This window comes from Myotis yumanensis, unplaced genomic scaffold, assembly GCF_028538775.1.
Source record: "Myotis yumanensis isolate MYYU_CA2020_CCGP unplaced genomic scaffold, mMyoYum1.0.hap1 SCAF_2, whole genome shotgun sequence".
NCBI lineage: Eukaryota > Metazoa > Chordata > Mammalia > Chiroptera > Vespertilionidae > Myotis > Myotis yumanensis.
In genome coordinates this window covers 136,666,137-136,686,159 of record NW_027223753.1, presented here as the reverse complement: position 1 = coordinate 136,686,159, position 20,023 = coordinate 136,666,137, and the positions used below count along the sequence as shown (strand labels likewise).

The 20,023-nt window shown below is 40.8% G+C and overlaps 1 protein-coding gene across 2 annotated transcripts in view; it reads right to left on the bottom strand.

Moving 5' to 3' along the window:
- The window catches only part of CRYBG3 (crystallin beta-gamma domain containing 3), a 148,842-nt gene that overhangs the window by 82,055 nt on the left and 46,764 nt on the right, over positions 1-20,023 (bottom strand). For both annotated transcript variants that reach the window (XM_070406050.1, XM_070406052.1), the window contains exons 3-6: positions 15,915-16,345; positions 3,534-9,537; positions 1,283-1,327; positions 704-819 (exon numbers count right to left, since the gene is read on the bottom strand). In XM_070406050.1, coding sequence (XP_070262151.1) covers positions 704-819; positions 1,283-1,327; positions 3,534-9,537; positions 15,915-16,345 — 6,596 coding nt within the window. The remainder of the gene's footprint in view (positions 1-703; positions 820-1,282; positions 1,328-3,533; positions 9,538-15,914; positions 16,346-20,023) is intronic.

Sequence of the window (20,023 nt, the reverse complement as noted above, 5' to 3'; positions counted from 1 at the left end):
ATACAAAGAATACTTCATGTTTTGAGCAGGTCAGCTGCACAAATGACTAAGTATGTGGCTTTCACATTCTTAGCATCCCACAAACTTCAAACTCATTTTCAAAACTATGCTTGATTCAACTAAAGCCTTCAGCTCAACTTGCCAAATCTGTCATGTGAATAATGCAGTTACACAATGGTATTGATTGTTATATTGTGTATATTAGCTCTTGCCACTTACTGTTGGCTTTAAGCACTAAGAACAGCCTATATTTGCTGCCACAGGAAACAGAACAATCTATGTATATAAAAGCCTAAGCGACTGTCCAACCGGTAGCTATGACGCACAATGACCACCATGGGGCAGATGCTCAATGCAGGAGCTGCAGAGCTGCGGTGAATTGGCAGCTGCGGTTCTTGGGTGATGCACCCGGAACCAGAGCGGAGGGAGCCCTCACAATCCGGGACCCCTTGGGGGATGTTGGAGAGCCGGTTTTGGCTCTATCCCCGCAGGCCAAGCCGAGGGACTCCAATGGTGCACGAATCTGTGCACCAGGCCTCTAACTAAGTTATAAAACACTAATGATGCTTCAAAATATTCTGTCAAAAAAGAGGGGAAAGGGAATGTGACTTTAATAAAAAAAATAAATACGAAAGTATAAATGGCAACCAAACATTTAATTTGGGGGGTGGGGAATGCTATAAAATTTTAAGAGATCTCTTACCAGCCTCTTACAACTCTTATCAGTACCCCATTTGGAAAGGTCCATGATGTAGCATCGAGAATACTACAATAGACCTCTTGTTTATAATTACTTCCGTGGAGATCATAGATAACCATCTGCAACATATAGAAAACAGGCACAATAACTAACTTTAAAAATGCACTTAAAATTGTAAAAAGTCCTAGAATCTAGAAAATAAAATATCCTGAGTAAATAAAGTAGACATGACTTTAGATGTTAAATCCTTGAATAAAATAATCCTTTTCTAAGTCAGCTCAAAGTCTTTACTTAAAACTCCTTAAGCCTAATAGTAACTATATTTTTCATATTATATATTAGTCTATGTAAGAATCTTATGCTGCTCAGCTGGCATGGCTCAGTGGTTGAGCATCGACCTATGAACTGGTCAAGGCATAAGCCCGGGTTGCTGGCTTGATCCCCAGTGTGGGGCGTGCAGGAGGCAGCTGATCAATGATTCTCTCTCATCACCGATGTTTCTCTCTCTCCCTCCCACTCTCTTCCTCTCTAAAATCAATAAAAAATAAAAAAATTAAAAGAAAGAAAAAAACTTATGCTTACCTTTCCAGGTCTTGGGTTACACCTCAGAGTTTGTATGTCAACATTCTGAAATAATAAACGTGGAAGAAGTAAGCCTTGAGAAACACCAGTGGAAAGATACATTGTTCACTTTCTCAGCCATCACAAATCAAATTTCTCACATTTACTCGGTGACATTATATGCAAGGTGTACCTCTAGGTGTTACAAAGAAGTAAAGGTAAATATAGAGGAAAATGTGTTGTCTCCGCCCTCAGGAAGCTTATAGCTTGGAAGGGAGAAATAGTTGATTGCACTCTCATGACTCTTCTAAGGGGTGGGGGGATAAGTTAAACCCACAGGTAAAATACCAGGTTATGAAAGAAAATGCCAGGTTATGAAAGTTAAGGCAAATGGCACCAGCGTGGAGGGAGGTAAAGGAAAAGATTTGGAAGAGGCTTGTCTGAGGAAGTGGGATGGAGAAGACCTTGAAAAACAGAATTTCAATAAGTGAAAAAATATGGCCGTAGAAAAAAAGTCCAGGAAGAGAACCCGAGAAGAAGTATGTTGGTAGGAAACACAGGGTGTGAACCAGAGCATAAGGAGGCAAGGCTGCACAAATAGAATTTGGGGGCCTTGTAATACAGAGTGAGGAGGTTCCACTTGATTTGGTAGACAACAGGGAGGCATTAAAGAAACACTTATTTAAATCATTTTTTAAAAATGACTTTGCCTTGCAAGCTGTTGGTTGGTATTCAAGTATTACTATTTGCTCCTAAGGCTATTCCATGTAAAGGTACAGGCTTTGGACCCCTAGAGAAAGTTTCATAGCAGGGGTCCTCAAACTACGGCCTGAGGGCCACATGCTGCCCGCCGAAAACATTTATCCGGCCCACTGGGTGTTTTTGCCACCGCTGTGTGCATAGGAATTTATTCATAGTTTTTTTTAAAACTATAGTCCGGCCCTCCAACGGTCTGAGGGACAGTGATCTGGCCCCCTGTTTAAAAAGTTTGAGGACCCCTGTTCCATAGTCTTGAGAATGCCAGAGAGGAAAGTCCATGTTCAATGAATATTCTACATTAGCCATTTAAACATTTCTAAGTCAAAGAAAAGTGTAACTGAATTTCAAAAGATTTTCCAACTATAATGTTATCAGCTCTTTTTCTTGGAATTAGGCTGTTCACTGCCCTGCTTTGAATGAAAAACAACATGAGCAACTAAAGTGAGAGGAGGCTGTTAAGCAAACAGTTAAAATATTTTTAAGTATTTAAAATATTTCCAACTACTATGAAATATTTTCATGAGATACATAAGCTCAACAAAATGTATCAATTTTTAAAAATATATATTTTTATTGATTTCAGAGAGGAAGGGAGTGGGGGAGAGAGAGAGAAACATCAATGATGAGAGAGAATCATTGATCAGCTGCCTCTTGCACACCCCACACTGGAAATGGAGCCCAAACCTGACTGGGAATAGAACTATGACCTCCTGTGGCTTAATCACTCAGCCACACTGGCTGGGCGAAAGTATCAATTTTTCTCACATATAGTCAGAGAAATTCAGAATCTTGTAACTTAATTATTTAGTTTAAAAACCAATGATAGTACTGATTGGTGTGGCTCAGTTGGTTAGAACGTCGTCCCATGCACCAAAGGGTCATGTGTTTGATTCCTAGTCAGGGCACATACTTTGGTTGTGGGTTCAGTCGCTGGTCGGGGTGCATGTTGGAGGTAGCCTATCGATGTTCCTATCTCACACCGATGTTTCTCTTCTCTCTCCCCTCTCCTCTTTCCTCCCCCTTTCTCTCTCTCTCTAAAAAAACATCAATAATTAAATAAAACCACACATATCCTCTAGTGAGGATTTAAAAAAAACAACTGCCCTTGCTGGTTGGGGCACATGCCCGGATTGTGGGTTTGATCCCCCATAGGGGGCATGTAGGAGGCAGCCTATCAATGTTCTACTCTCACATAGATGTTTCTCTCTCTCCCTCACTTCCTCTCTCTCTAAAAATCAATTAAAAATTAAAAACAAAACTAAATATAGCAAAGAACTGGAAAATAACTTGCTTCTCTGCCTTTAAATTTTAAGCTAATTTTTTTTCTCAATGTAACAACTTAGCTAAAAATACATAACTTATGCTACAGTTCAACCAAAGAATAAATTAACCTCTGATATTTTTAAAAACAATCTGTACACATCAAAACATTGATTTTTCTTAAGTTTCTAGGTCGTTTAATGACCCAAGCACTACTTCACTTAAGCACTAGTTAATAATCAAAATGACTTACCTCTATGAATGGGCTTAATCTGCCTGAGTTGTCTTGAGCACGGAAATATTTTGAAGCTGGTTCCTGCAAAGTCCCACCAAATCGGGCTCCTTTTTCTGAGGAGTGGGTTTTGGAAGTCTGCAAATACTGACGATAAGCACTCTTTACAGAAGAATGTAGTTTAGAAGTAAGGTCAGACTTTTGTAGAAATGAGGCCTTTTCTGGCCACAGCCCAATTTGCAGATTGGGGGTTGTAGGTTCCTTTGCCTTCACAGATAAATTCTTAGAAATTCCAGTCCTTTCCTGGTCATCATCAGAGTCAAACGTGCTGGAAGGATCTGACCACTTGAAGGCAACGGATTCCCTCCTGCTAGCTTTGAGACTTCCCTTATGCAATGACTCTTCTTCCTCTTCCCCTAACTCCTGCCTCTCCTCTTCATCAAAATTCATCTTTAAGCGCTCTGACACCGACTGGAGAAGTGATAAAACAGAAGAGGGCTGGTTGGCATTATCCCTAGATTTTGTGGAGCCATGATGACCAGGTGAGACCTCGTTGGATACGATGTCCTCCTGAGAGCTGTCATCCTCATAGATGGGAGACAAAGCTAAGGGATAAATTTTGTACCTTTTGGCTTCCACTGATAAGAACATTTCTGAACTATCACTATCAAAGTTCTCACCTAATTTAGTACCTCTTTCAAAATGATGGACCAGGTCAGTTCTACTCTCGGATCTTTCACATGTGACAACAGGTATGCTGCCAGGAGGTGCATCAGGAAACGAGGGACAGGTTCTCCTCACTTCAGCAGGAGCACATTTGTCTTCACCTTGAAGGGGTTCTTCATACAATATAGTGAAGGAAGGGTTTTCTTGTTCAGCCTGAGAAATGAAGGCTAAGTTAGAGTCTTCTCTTTTATTGTAACCATCTCCTAGATTTCTTGTTTTGTTATCTACTGCAGTAACAGATGTTCTTCTGTCTAGCCTTTCTATAGTATCCACAGGTTGAAAATCTGGCATTGTTAAGGCAGGGTAGCCTTCAAAATCCTTACTTAACGTAGGCGGTTCATATCCCCTGAAATAGGAAGCAAGTCTGTTGTCACACGCTATCAAGCCTTCCTTTGCTTCAGTGGGCTCTTCCTCCATTTCTCCAATACTCTCTTCAGCATAATCTTGGGGTACTTTTTCAGGTTCAGATATGGGAGGCATGGCCTCTGCTTGTGTAACGGGCAATTCCAGACCTGTCCCATATGTTTTTCCTACATCTACCACTGCAGGTAACACTTGGTGTTTTCTGACAGTCCCATCAGAATCTTCTGGGGCTGTTCTCTCCATCTCTATCATAGAGGGCATGGACACAATCGTTCTAACTGTCTCTTTAGCATCCCTCTTGCATGCTCTTCCCATTTCTGGAGAGGCAGGGGCTGCCTTCTTGGGTATTTTTTTCACTTCCAATGCAAAAGGCACCTTTTCAGTTTTCCTAGTAACTCCTTCAGCATCCATTTGGTAACTGTTTTCCATTCCCAACACAGGCCTTTCAGTCTTTTCAGCAACCCCCTCGGAATCTTCATGGTAGATGTTTACCACTTCAAACATAACGGGCATCATCTCAGTTTTGTCCATATCTCCCTCAGCATCCTTTTGGTAAATATCTTCTATTTCTGATGCAGGAGGCATCACTTCAGCCTTTTCAGTAAACCCCTCAGCATCTTTTTGGTAGATATTTTCTATTTCTGACACAACTGATGTCACCCCAGTCTTGCCAACATCACCTTCAGCATGCTTTTGGCAAATATTTTCCATTCCCAATTTAACAGACATCACTTCAGTCTTTCCAGTAATTCCCTCGGCATCTTTTTGACAGATATTTTTTACTTCTGACATAACAGGCATCACGTCAGTTTTGCCAACATCCCTTTCAGTATCCCCCATCTTACATGCCTTTTCCATTCCTAAAAGGGCAGGTATTCCCTCAGTTTTTTCATGATACCCCTCAGCAGGCATTTGGTGTACTTCTTGCATTTTAAAACTGTCAGCCGTGGGCTCAGCTTTTGTCTCATTCAATTCATCATCCCTTTTATGTGTTCCTCCCATTTCTGACATAAGGGGGACTGCCTCATTTTTCGTAACACTTAATTCAGCATTCTTTTGGTTTGTTTTTCCTATTTCTAACATGGAAGGGATAAGCTCAATGTTTCCTATGTTTCCTTCAGCATCCTTTTTGTGCACTTCCCCTACTTCTGACATTGCAAGGGGTATGCTCTTATTACTGTGTGCTGGCAAGCCTTCTTCAGGCATACACACAAGACTATCAGACAAACTGCTTTTGGATGTCCCAGGTAAACGGGTGTCATCATTTGCGCACGGAGGCCATTGGACATTTAATTCAAGAGTTCCAGTATCCTCTGTCCCAGTTTTTTGATTATTCACACATTCTATTTCCATTTTCTCTTTAGAGTCCTCTTTGAGAAGTACATGTGTTTCTACCCTATCATCTGACCCTTTATGGGGCAAGTCTTCAGCTAGTAAAACAGTATCTGATTCCTGCAAGTTTATACCATCAGACTGTCCAGCTCCGTTTCCTTTAATTGACTCTGTGTTACTTACAGAGAAGAATCTACCTAATACTTTATTTTCACTAATTTCACATGTGCTTTGATTTACTACCTGTTTTGACACCACCAACTCCCTTACAGGAGGCTTAACACTCTCACTGTTCAGAATTTTTGGAGTATTAGCCTGAAGTTCAGAATCCCAGGTAGTCTCAGTGTCTTCAAAAGCATCATTTGTTATATGTTTTTGGACTGAATTAATAATCTCACTGACTAATTCCCTAGCTTGATCTTCTAACAAACAAGATACATTCATTCTATCAGAATCAAAAAGGAGACTCTCCTCACCAGGTGTAGGCGAAACACAGGCCTTTTCTTCCCCTTGGACTCCTGCCATGTTTCCCAAGTCCTGCTCTTCCCAATGCTCTGTCAGTTGGGTCCTTGGCAGTGGAGCCTCCGCTGGGTTCTCCTCAGACGTGCCTTCTGGCAGGGCGCCAGGATCCATGATGCCGTCTTTGGCCAGATGCTCCTGGCAGGTATCAACTGTGTGTTTGGATTTCAGGTCTTCCCTAACAGAATCAAAGATCTCACCAATCAACGTGTCAGCCTTTTTCAGCAAACTGCTTCTGAGGGCCCCGAGCTGGTGCTCAGCAGAGGCTTCAGAACACTGCTGGTGGGAGCTGTTAACTGACACCGGGGCCCCAGCAACTGCTCCCGCCTCTGCTTCCATGGGCCTGTCAAACGGGGCAGCAGTTGGGAAATCCAGAGATACCATCCCAGTATGATTACCAAAATGTCCCTGAAAGGAGGTCACTTCAGCCCCTGTTGGTATAGATGCTTCCAATTCCAAATAAGAGCTATCAGGGTACAGCTGGTTAGTTAAGGCACCTTCATGTGTGGTATCTATAGCAACTTCTGCAGAACCAAAATTATCCTGGGGATTATGTGAACTCGTGACCATGCTGACTCCTTCGGCCTTACTAGAGGAAGGCATGATGTCAACCCCACCTTTCTTTCCCTGAGACGAGGCTTCCTTTTCAGATCTGAGCACAGAAGGAACACTGAGAAAGCATGCATCTTCAGGTGCAAAAGTGTTTTTTTCCAAAGTGATGTCAGAACCCAGAAAAGGTGAATTTACTTTTGTGCTGTCAGTTTCTTGGCATTTGGGGCAAGTATTAGTTAGGCTGAGTTGCGCTGTTTCTGAGAAACCTGAAATCTTTTCAGTCCCACAAATATCTGAAGGTTCATAACTCACACAAGGGTTGGCTTTTTCATCATGAATGGGAGGTAAAATCCCAGGTGTATTACTTCTGAGAGAAGCAGAAGCATAAGCCAACACTTCTACCTCTGTTTCCTTTACACCTTGATATCTGGAGTCAGAAGGAGAAACCTCTGTTTGGCAATTCTCATTAAGTCCAGCATCTGAATATTTCTCTTTAAGCTCATTATAATCCACCAATTGACAACTTTTGTCCTGTTCAGCCTCTGGAGAGGTTAACTCTGATAAGATAGGCTTTGCTGGCACATCTGTAATTTCAAATGGAGAAGAAATTTTATCCTGAGAAATGTCTCCATGGTCTGTGTGGGAAACAGGTATCCCGGAGAGGGCTATAGTTTTTCCTCTTCCAGAATGTGACTCTACAGGAACACTATTCTGACCATCGACTTCAGCTTTTGAGAAAACTTTAGCAATGTTACTAGTTTTGGTGTCCAAGGAAAGAGAACCAGACTTCTCCATAGTGCTTTTCCTCGCTCCGCTGTTTGAACGCATTAACTCTGCTTTATGAGGGTCCTGAGAGGAAATGGAACTGTGATGCTCAGAGAGGCTTTCATCCTCCAATCTCAAGTCCACCCCCCTCAGGTGGGTGTCACTGGTTTCAGGGTCTAGCGGAACCTGGCATTTTTCGCTATTAGGAAGAACATCCTTGGATTCAAGAATCACAGACGTGTGCTCAGGGTGAAGGCAAGCTGGAGGACTCTTCCCGTCTGCAGCGTCAATGTGATTCGCCACATTTTCTTCTCGACACCCACCAGGCTCACTGGAAACACCAACAATGTTGACATCCCCTGTTTCAATGAGCACAGAAGACCCCTCAATCTTTAAAACAGGCACATCCAACCTGCTCAGCATACTAATTCCAGAAACAATGCGGGGAGATGAAGCACTGGAATTTGATTTTTCAAAGTCAAGGGTAAGAGAGGTTCTGGTATCAAGTGATACTTGAGCTTGCTGAGGATTCTCAGAGTCGGGAAGAGAGTCTGAAATGTGATCTCTATGGAGTTTGAAGGACAGTTCAGGGGTTATTTTGTTTTCTAGGCAGGCTACACCTGGTGACTCACTGATGCATTTTATAGCAGCAGGGGCCTTTTGATTGATTCTAAGAACATGAGGCATTTTGCCATGTGGCCCCAAATCAAGGTTTTGGGGTTCTGCTATAGACAACTGGTCAGTATCTTTGGGTAATGACTCAATTCCATCTTCTGCATGGTTTGCATGACTTGAAGCTGTGGGTTCACCAACTGAGACAGTTTCTGTTTCTTGCCTGATTTCTGTAACAGCTGGATTTTTCTGTGCATCTCGGGCAGACAACCTATTTCCTTCATTTACAAGTTCAGTGCCTGTCACAGCGTGTCTCTGAAGAGCAGCGGTGTGACTGGCAGTCTGTTCTGATGAGTTACCTACAGTTGGCGTGTCAGAACACTCACTCTCTGGAGACGGCAAGTCTTCATGCCTGATGGATTTATCTGGACATGGAAAATCTGTACTTTCCTGTTGGGTACGGTCACTTCCATCAGATTTACTACAAGACAAGTCAGCAACAGCAGGGTGCTCAGGCTCGACATGCTCCTCCGTTTGCACCAGGCTCCCATCACTCCCGATGGAGCTGTTTTTTTCTGTTGCAGTCTCTGAAGGAGTTATCCTCTGAAAGTCTGGACGGCCAGGGACTGAGCCGCTGCAACTTCCTGTAAACAATGCGGAACACACTAGGTTTCCGTCAGTCTGAGAAACTGGCACACGACTTAAATGCTGCTGTGAGTCAGATTCTCCAACAGCAAAGCTGGAGTTAGTCACAGAAGAAGGGGATGGCCTACTTCCCTCAGGTCCCCCAGGGCCATTTTTATTTAAAACATCCTTAGAAGAAGCAATCTTCAGCATGTCTGGGTTGTTTCTCAGATGGCTTTCTGTGTTGAGACTTATTCTGCTACAATCAGCGTCTTCTAATAGGTCTCCATGCATATGTCCTTTCATAGCTATGTCTGTGCTAGATGATGACAAAGATGACCGCATCCCAGCCTCAATCTCATTCCTAGGGCCAGTATGTGTGCTCGTACTAGAGTCAGAACTTTCATTTTCTCTGTCCAAGGGATTCACAGTTTCTAACACAGTCTGTTGCTTCAAAAATTTCCTAATTTGTCTGGGGCCTCGATACGTTGCATATGTTACTGAAGGCCTCTCTGGTTTACCATCTGCTTGTCTGTGAATAAACAAAACAAAACAAAACACAAACAGCATGAGAGTATCAGAAAATATAATTAGAACACCTTAACAGTAATCCCAGAAACTCTGGTGAAGTGTATCTCATAATAGGGAAGGCTTTTCACCTTTCTATTTAGAGAAAAGCTATAAAACCAGCAGTTTGTTTTTCCAAATTACAGCAAAGCTTTGACAACAGAAATTCTCATTGTGGATATAAATCTTTTGAAAGTATATGAATTAAAGAACTTTTTAAAGCATTTCAACCCAAACAAAGAAGCAGCTTCCTATATAAATGACATTGGAAGCATGAGTTAGTGTATAGAAAAGAATCTAAAAATTGTTACTCAACAGGTATATTTAAAGGCCATATAGATATTAAAAAGGAAATTTGCACAGTCAACTATACATACAATTACAAAGCTGTTTATTATTTTTAATTACATGAAGATAAAATCATTTACAATGCCTTTTGATGAGGATTTCTTTCAAATATACTTCAAAATATAGGTAGTAACTTGTTTAAATTCTGTATTAATTGTGATTCACAGTGATAAAAAATATGTTTATACGATAGTAATAGCATTATGCAGCACAGGCTATTTTATTAACTTGTCTAAATTAAATTATTAACCCTTTTTAATACACCTGATTAAAAAAACTATAAAAAAATTAGGGGCATTTTTATATGAGAAAGACAATGTAAAACCTTCAGTTAATTATTCTTTCTTAAAATAAATTAAAAATTTTATGTACGTAAAACTGAAGTCTCATAGGAATTTCAAAAGCATAGGCTCTTAATGTTAAATAATATTTTATATCTCAAATACTCTCATTTCAATAAAAATTAAATATATCCTTGCTTGCAATAAATTCATATCACAGAACCAAAGAGACAACTTTATTTATTTTATTTATTTATTTATTTATCTTTTTATTTTTTTTTATTTTTCGCTAAAAGTATTACAAAGGGTATTACATAAGTGTCCTTTTTTTCCCCCCCGCCCTTGACAAACCCCTGCCCTCCCTTACCCCCCAGTGTCTTATGTCCATTAGTTATGCTTATATGGATGCATACAAGTCCTTCGGTTGATCTCTTACTCCCCTCCCTCCTGTCCCCCAACCCTCCCTGGTCTTCCCACTGCAGTTTGACAATCAGTTTGAGGCAGCTCTGCCTCAAAGAGACAACTTTAATACTTAAAATGCAGATGCTCAAATGATTAGAAAATAGCTTCTCCAGATATATTATTTACATAATATCTAAAATTGGTTATAAGCAGTCCTTACTCATACTGTCAAAATAAACTATTAACCAAAATGGTATTCAACTTTTATAATTCCTAAATAAATTAAAAATTGTCAACAGAGAGTTACTACAACTATAATTCAAAATCTGATTTCTAAGGCTGGGCTGGAAGGAGTTTGTTATCGCAGTCAAACCGGATGTCCAGTGGTCTTTTCCTTTCCTCTCAGGAATCACTTTTCTTAGCTCTGTAAAAAGGAAAGGTCCCAACGCTGCAATAGCTGTGGCGAATGGTGGAATTTTTTGGTACACGGGACCAGTGATCTTAGGTCCCGTAGCCAGTGTTTGCCCTTGAGTACTTGGAAACTTCTTACACAGTCTCCACCAGCTGTTCCTATTGTTATTAATTTCTATTATTAATTGTTATTAACTGTATGATTTAGGGGATGTTACATATTTTTCTGAGCCTTGTTTCCTTATTTAAAAAAAGAAATATAGATGAAAACAAAGCAACAACAGCCAGGCCAGTGTGGTTTAGTGGCTGAGCATAGACCCATGAGCCAAAAGGTCACTGGTTTGATCTCTGGTCAGGGCACAGGCCTGGGTTGTGGGTGATCTCCAGTAGGGGGCATGAAGAAGACAGACAACTGATGTTCCTATCTCTCTATCGCTTTTCCTTCCTCTCTCTTTCTAAAAAATAAAGACAAAAATAAATCAACAAAACAAAATAATAACAAGAATCGCCTTTCTTTGCTGAGGTGGTTCTGGTGAATTGCCTTAAACAGGTAATCTGTTAACAAGGAAGGCTTTACCAACAAGAATTAAGAGGCACAGTATCCTCTTCCATTTTCTACTGTTCAGTACCAAAGAAGTAAACCTGACTGTCAAGACGAAAATTCTGAAATGTTCCAAATTACAATTACAGAGCCCAGAGAGTGAGAGAAAGAGAGAAGAGTTTGCCTGTTAATAGCTGTGGACCAGTTCTGACGAAAGACTGCTATTTCTATACATCTGATGGAACTTCGGATTAAATTCCAGGTGGCTATTTCCACAGATAATTTTAGTCAGGCACCATCGATCCCCAGGAGCCTCCACTTCTTGCCTAAACGGGGGCTTGCCAGACTGATGCCCACCACCAAGCCACAGGAGTGGACTGCGCCCATCCCAGAGCTGCCCGCGGCACCTCCTCCTACCCCTTGCCTACAGCTAATGTACATTCTTTCAGATGGTGTGCTTCATCCCCCTTCCCCGTGTTTGATGTATAAAAGTGCTTACAAAGGGCACATCCATCGGAGATGATGGACGTGTCCTTCCTACCTAGCCATGCTGCTGGTGCTTTAGGCTCCATGCCCCAAGACAGGTATTCTATTTTTTGCTAGCAATGGTCTAATAAACTGTTGTTTTAAAAAGACTTTCAGCCATGGAAATTATTTTTTTGTTGGTTTGTTTAATGACCTATTAATCAAAACCAAAGAAGAAAAAGCACAAAGTTTCCATTCTACCCAATTCCCATAGAACAGGCTCAAAATCCCCACCTTTTAAATTACTTTGGAACCAAAATCTCCTGGAGAGGTAGCCCATTGCTGGGTCTCACTCCCAGATATGCTGAGTCAGTGGGTCTGGATCAGATAATCTGCATTTCTAATGCTTCCCAGGTGCTGCTGCTGCTGATGATCTGGGGCCACATCTACAATAGCACTGCTTCAGACCATTCTTTATGAACAATGGACCCAATTCAACTTTTGTTGTTGTTGTTGCTATTGGACATTTGTTTCTAATTATACAATCTTATAAATAACATTTCAGTAAACACATTTATTACTGGAGATAATCCACATGGTTTTTAAGGTTCTTGATACACACTGCCCTAAAATGTGTCCTCACTCCTAACAGTACACAACTGCATTAGACATTATCAACATGACACACAGAGTACCATCATTTATTATCACTGCTATCAATTTAGTAGGAGAAAAGTTATTTTAATTTGCATTTCCCTGATTGCTAGTGAGGATACGTTTTCTCCACTTATTTATTAGCAGTTTGTATTTCTTTTATCTGAATGATTTGTTTATATTGTTTGCCCATTTATTCTATTTGTAAGTTATTGTCTAAAATTCTTATCAGTTAAAGCATGGTCTGACATTTTTCATATATAATTTTTTTGTTTGCCAATTTAATGTATCATTGGTTATGATATCGCTTGACATAAGTGAGTTTGAAAATTGTAAGTAATCCACTTTACTGATCTTTCATTTCCTGCTTTCCACTGCTATCATGCTTAGAACATTGTTTCTCCCCAAGATAAAATTCACATTTAGCTACTTTTAGTTTTGTATGATTTTAGTATGTTACTCCATTTTTATTGATTTTAACATAAAAATGAGACCACAAAGAACTAAACAGTCCTAAGTTATCACCTATATCTGTATATATTATTGATGAGCTCCTCAAATAATAAAAATAATTCTCAGGTAGAGGTTAAATTAAAGTAAATAAAACTGATCTATCTCTCTCTCTCCCTCTATCTTCCTCTCTGAAATCAATAAAAATATATTAAAAAATAAAATAAAACAGATCCTTATTAGGGGTTTTTTTTGGTTGTTAATCCTCACCCAAGGACATTTTCCCATTGATTTTTATTTTATTTTATTTTTTAAAAAAATATATTTTATTGATTTTTTACAGAGAAGAAGGGAGAGGTATAGAGAGTTAGAAACATCGATGAGAGAGATTGATCAGCTGCCTCCTGCACACCCCCCACTGGGGATGTGCCCGCAACCAAGGTACATGCCCTTGACTGGAATAGAATCTGGGACCCTTCAGTCCGCAGGCCGACGCTCTATCCACTGAGCCAAACCGGTTCAGCCCATTGATTTTTAGAGAGAGTGAAAGGAGGTGGATGGGGGGGAGAGAAACACTGATGTCAGAGACACATTGATTGGTTGCCTCCCACACATGCTCTGATTGGGGCCAGTGATGGAGCCTGCAACGGAGGAACGTGACCTTGACCAAAATTGAACTGGAGTCCCTTCAGTCCACAGGCTGATGCTCTATTCACTAAGCCAAACTGGCCAGGTCTTTTTATTAATTTAAAAAAAAAAAAAATATATATATATATATATATGTGTGTGTGTGTGTGTATGTGTGTGTGTGTGTGTGTGTAATTTTATTGATTTCAGAAGGGAAGGGAGAGAGGAAAAGAGATAGAAACATCCATGATGAGAGAGAATCATTGATCAACTGCCTCCTGCACGCCCCCTACTGGGGACTGAGCCTGCAACCCGGGCAGCCCTTGACCAGAATCAAACCCGCAACCCTTCAGTCTGCAGGTTGATGCTCTATCCACTGAGCCAAACTGGCTAGGGCTTCTTATTAGTTTTGAATGAATATTTTTGTTACACAGAATATCTAATGGACTCAACATTGTTATAAACATTTTTTGGGGTAGAAAATATTCCTTCTATTGCAAATGGAAGCAGCTACTATAGAAAGCAATATGGAAGTTCCTAAAAAAATTAAAACTAGAACTACCATATGACCTAGCTATCCCACTTCTTAGTATTTATCCAAAGAAATCCAAAACACTAATGTGAAAAGATATATGCATCCCTATGTTCAGGGCATCATTATTTACAATAGCCAAGATATGGAAGCAACCTAAGTGTCCACTGATAGACAACTGGATAAAGAAGTGGTACATATATATATAATGGAATTTTTTTAAAAAAATTTTTTTAGAGAGAGGAAGGGAGAGGGAGAGAAAGAAAAACATTGATTGGTTGCCTCCCGAACGCGCCCTGACAGGGGATCAAATACATAACCTGGGTAAGTGCCCTGATAGGGGATTGAGCCCTCCACCTTTTGGTTTACAGAACAATACCCCAACCAACTGAGCCACACTGGCCAGGCATAGATAATGGAATACTACTCTTCCATAAAAAAGAATGAAATCTTACCATTTGCAGCAACATGAATAGACCTACAGGGTATTATGCTAAGTGAAGTAAATCAGAGAAAGACAAATACCAAATGATCTCACTTATATGTGGAATCCAAAAAACAAAATAAAGAAAACAGAAACACTCACAGATACAGAATAAGCTGATGATTGCCAGATGGGCGAGGGTTTGGGGGGGAGGGGAAAGATAAAGGAATAAAGAAGTACAAATTGGTAGTTACAAAATAGTTACAGGGCTGTAAAGTACAGCATAGGGAATATAGTCGGTAATATTGTAATAATTATGTATGGTGTCAGGTGGGTACTAGACTTATTGGGGGGTAATCACTTCATCTATAATAAAAGCATAATATGCTAATTAGACTGGACATCCTTGTGGACAACCTTCCAAATGAAGCCGGGGCTGCTAGGGAAGCCTGGGTCCCAGGTGCTGGAGGGAAGCCGGTACTGGCAGCCAGGGAAGGAAAGCCAACTCTTGCACGAATTTCGTGCATCAGGCCTCTAGTAAATGATATAGATGTCTAACCACCATGCTGTATACCTGAAACTAATATAACACTGGATATCAACTATAATTAAAAAATAAAGAAAATATTCCTTCTAGCTCATTTGAACCAGGAAAAACAAATTAGTGACTTTGTTAATCAAGCAAAGAACATAGGGGTGGCGAAATGCTCCTTGAATCTGTGCAAGATTTCAGTTTCTTGGAGTTGTGGAAAAGGTTCATAAGGCTAGTTTTAGGGATAGAGCCCATTAAATTTCTTCTCTGAACCTCTGAAATTATACTCCACAAAGAAAAGATACTGACAGAATATGAATACAAACCTTAGGACCATATTTGTTCCCCAAAGAAGACACTGAACACAGTGCCTGTTCTAATTCAGGAAAAATTCAGACAACAGAAAACACTCCTATTCAAGAAATCTTAAATTAGAAGTAAATCTTGTATGATAACAAAGTTAGCACCTACCTAAAAGGTATTAGTATCACCCCCTAAAATAGCTCAAAAGGCCATAGATTACATGTATAGTACACAGAATCACAGAACTTTTTTTACCTACTACCAGGAACATTACAGGATACTTTTTCCAATCTCTTTAATTGAAAGTAGAGCTAAGGATCAAAAGCTAGATACAAAAGTTCAGATTTTGGCTCAAGTAAAACTTAAACTTACTTTATGAAGTCACTAGTTTCCTGTTCGCTGTCTTGTGTGGTATCCAAAGAAAAGGCATCTGAGGGTGCAGCCGAGCTGGACTCCTGCTCTCCTGCCGGCAGGGCCTGGGTTCCCGGGGAGCCCCTGCACATCTCCCTTTCCTCCCTGACCCCTTCCTCCTGCTGCTCCCTGGGAGTTCGGAAGTCCTTCTCAGTTCTGTCATGGTCATCTTTCAGAGAGGACTGCTTGGCCTCAGCAAGAGACGCTTTTCCAGAGATATTGAATAAGTTACCAAGAAACTGAAAAAAGCTTTCTTTTGGCTGTCGATCGCTTTCTCCTGTTTTGCCATCTGAAGTAGGACTGGGAAGGTCGTTGGGCTTTTTGGAATCTCCTGGCACTGGAAGAGCGATTAGCTTCTCAGCATGGTTCCTTCTGTGCTCACTTTGGGGAAGCTTTGAAAACAAAACAGAATAATAAGCATCATCACTAAAATGTAACTCAGGCTGACTGATAATCTAGTACAGGATACATTCTGCGTTAGACCCAGGGACGTGTTTATGAATAAGACTGGTGCTTTCTGTTCCCTTGGGAAGTTTACAATCTGCTAAAGAGCAGTCAGCACAACTCTAACAAAGCTACACAGTCAATGTCATGAAGAGAGAGGTACAGCACACCTTGGAAACCCAGCCCAGATCTGGTGGCAGTGAGGGCAGAGGAGGTAACTCAGGGATGCTTCCCCGAGGAGGTGACCCCTGTAGGAGACCGACAAAGTGACTTTGTGATGCTTGTGCATCTTCTTCCCTCTCCTCTTCCTCCCCTTCTTTGTGTTTAATATGACTGGAGGTCAGGCTACAAAAACAGAAGAGTGAGGGATTAAGTATGGGGAGATAAGTAAAGGAACAGATTTTGGCAAACTTTATGTGTATTTAAATATAGCTGTTATTATTACAAAGCTAATGGACACTACTTTCAAACACTCGGTATATTAGACAAATAACACCCAAAGAGACCTCATCACTTCAGCATTGCGTTAACCCACAAGCTTAAAGGTTTTCCTTAAGAAGATGAGGAAAGACAGCAACATGGTACATCAATTCAGAGGAAAGCTCTTCATGGTACAACACAAAGTTCTGATATGCACATTAATGCAAACCATGGACAACACAGGGATTCCTACAGAGTTAAATACTTTCAGAAGTGCATTTTACCTGCCCATAACTAGGTACTAGTAAAACAAACTCATTCATACATACTCTGTGTCAGGAACGATTAAACTGCTGTATCAAAGGGCAGGCTGGCGTGGCATCGCACACTCTTCCCCAAAGCTTCATTAGCTTTAGGCCAGCATACCAAGTCACCCTGCCTTCCAAACATGCTCACACCTACTTGTAAAAGGAATGTGCACCCGACAGTATCTGTCAGATGTTATGCTCGCTGGTGCTTATAAAAGGAAAGCTCAAGTGTGACTCAGAAAAAGATCAGGACACCAAGGCAAAACCACCTTGGGGCACTGCAGGTTCACATGACAAAGTATTGTAAGGAGTTGATCTTCAAGAAGGCAACAGCCGCATAATCATAATGTTATTTGTTCATCTCATTCCCTGTTTTAATCCAAATTCGAAAATAGTTTAAAGGAGTATTCCACTAACCACTAATAAAACTTAGCCTATGAAAGGCTGAGAAATGTATAGAACCCATTAGACCAGGAAACTAATTTTGAGGAAACAAGATTTTAAGTTTGTTCCCACCCTGGGTGTCAGGATATTTTTGAGTAAATACATAGCATTTTTCCCTGTGTAAGGACCTTAACATACTGTGTGAGTCTCTACATTTAGAATATCACCAGCCTTCCGAGGTCACTAAGAGTCTCACCTTTTACTAGTTTCAACTGGAACTTGGTCCCACTGCTCTCTATCTCATCCAGCCATCCTTCTGTCATTATGGGAGCCCACACTATAAACTAGCTGTGCCCTTCCTTCACATAAACTGCATAAACAGCCTCCCTGTGTGGCAGGGCAAGAGACGCTAGGTCCCTGGTCGGCAAACTGCGGCTCGCGAGCCACATGCAGCTCTTTGGCCCCTTGAGTGTGGCTCTTCCACAAAACACCACAAAATACCACATGCAGGCGCGAATGTACAGTACCATTGAAACTTCGTGGCCCATGCACAGAAGTCGGTATTTTGTGGAAGAGCCACACTCAAGGGGCCAAAGAGCCGCATGTGGCTCGCGAGCTGCAGTTTGCCGAGCCACAGTTTGCCAACCACTGCGCTAGGTGATATTGGAAAATGCTCATGTATACGTAAGATACATATTTTTTGTCCTTTATTACCTTTAATTCCAACCATAATATTTCCCCCTGAGCCAAATGAACAAACACTATAACAGGAATAGAACCGTGATTTTTTGTTATAATTAGTGTGAATGACTGCTCATCCTGGGTAGCTACTCATTATGTCATAAATACAGGGTAGGGCAAAGACAGGCTTACAGTTGTTCATGTGGGAAATAATACAATCCTATATAATGAAGATGTAATATGCAAATGGTCGTTACAACGTGAAGCGTAACAACCGACCACATAACAACCGGATCACGGATCAGCAGGAGGGTGGGGCAGCGAGCTACAAATGGGCAGCGTAGAGCTACAGGAGGGGGCAGGGCAGCAAGCTATTGGGGGCGGGGGAGGTGGAGGGAGCTACAGGAGAGTGGGGCAGTGGGCGGAGAGCTACTGGAGGGCGGTGGCGAGCTACTGGCGCACGGATTCATGCACAGGGCTACTAGTAATTAGTAAATAATAGTACAAGAATAAACTGTGTTTTATGTACTCACAACTGTAAACCTACTTTTGCCCAACCCTATATTCTTAAAAGGCTTTAGAGATTCACAAAGTCTTATAAAATTGGGGCAATGGCTTTAAAAAGGGAGAATTAAGAGAACAAGGAGAGTACATTTTTTAACTATCAATAAAATCTCAAGACAAATAATTACTGTCAAAAAGAGTATTTATTTCACTGCCTAAATTATTTTCACTTGGCAATTCCTTTCACAGTATAACAGACTAGTTTCTAAACTGTGATAGAGAAATTACTGGTTTCTCTTTCCCCTAAACTTTTAGCTTCTTTGCTTTTCCAGAATTCCTATATCTTAAGTTTACTACAGAGAACTTTTTTCCAGTTCCCTAAAATGTCTTAGTTGCTTAGTCTTCCCCTAATGATCTTATGAGAAATTTTTAACAATAACTAAAATCCCCTCAACCAGAAAGAAGTATCTAAATTTAGAAACAAAAACTAGCAGAAAAGAGTACTGTTGTTCCAAGTAAACACAATACATTATTTATGTAATTAAAAATTTTAAGTCTGATCTGAAACAGCTGCTCGCTGCCCTCGGCTTAGACAACAATGAAGTTCAGCCTGCCACAGCCAGGGCCAGCGTCGCCTGCCAGCAGGGCTGCCTGCCATTGTTCCAAAGAGTGAGTGGAATACAAGCACTTGGGTTTCAAGCAAACACCAGTGAAACATCGGTTCCAATTATTCTCAACGATGTCGGTAATCTGCAAATAAAATAGAAAGGCTACCGATGAAGGCATATGTATCTTAGGAATTAAAAATTTTTTTCCTTCATATTCCATATATGGTAAAATAGTGCCCTTAGGTCCCAATTCATCTGTTCTCTTTACTTTGTGCCCAAGGCAAGGAAATACAGGAAAACATTAGGTACACTGATTAATAAGACAGCTGCAGCTCACGAGTTTACGGTCTAGTAAGATAGACATCATCACATCGTGGTGTGGGACTCACGAGAGGTATGTACACAATGGCAGACACAATAGCTGAACTGGGGATGGGGAGAACACACTGCATAAAGGCCTAGCACCTGAGCTTGCTCCTGGAGGCCAAACAGAGCATTCTAGACACAAAGTATAGCATGTACGGTACAAAGGTACAGAAGTGTGAGGTATGTTTATTATGGCTGGATGTGGCTGGAGAAGATTGGGGCACAGAGGATAGAGACTGAGGCTGATAAGATGACCAATTAAAAGTGAAGGATGAGGGATAACAGTCACAGATGATTAAGTTTTCTAAACTGAGCAACTATTTGAGTAGTTAAGCCAAAAATGAATAAGAGGAAT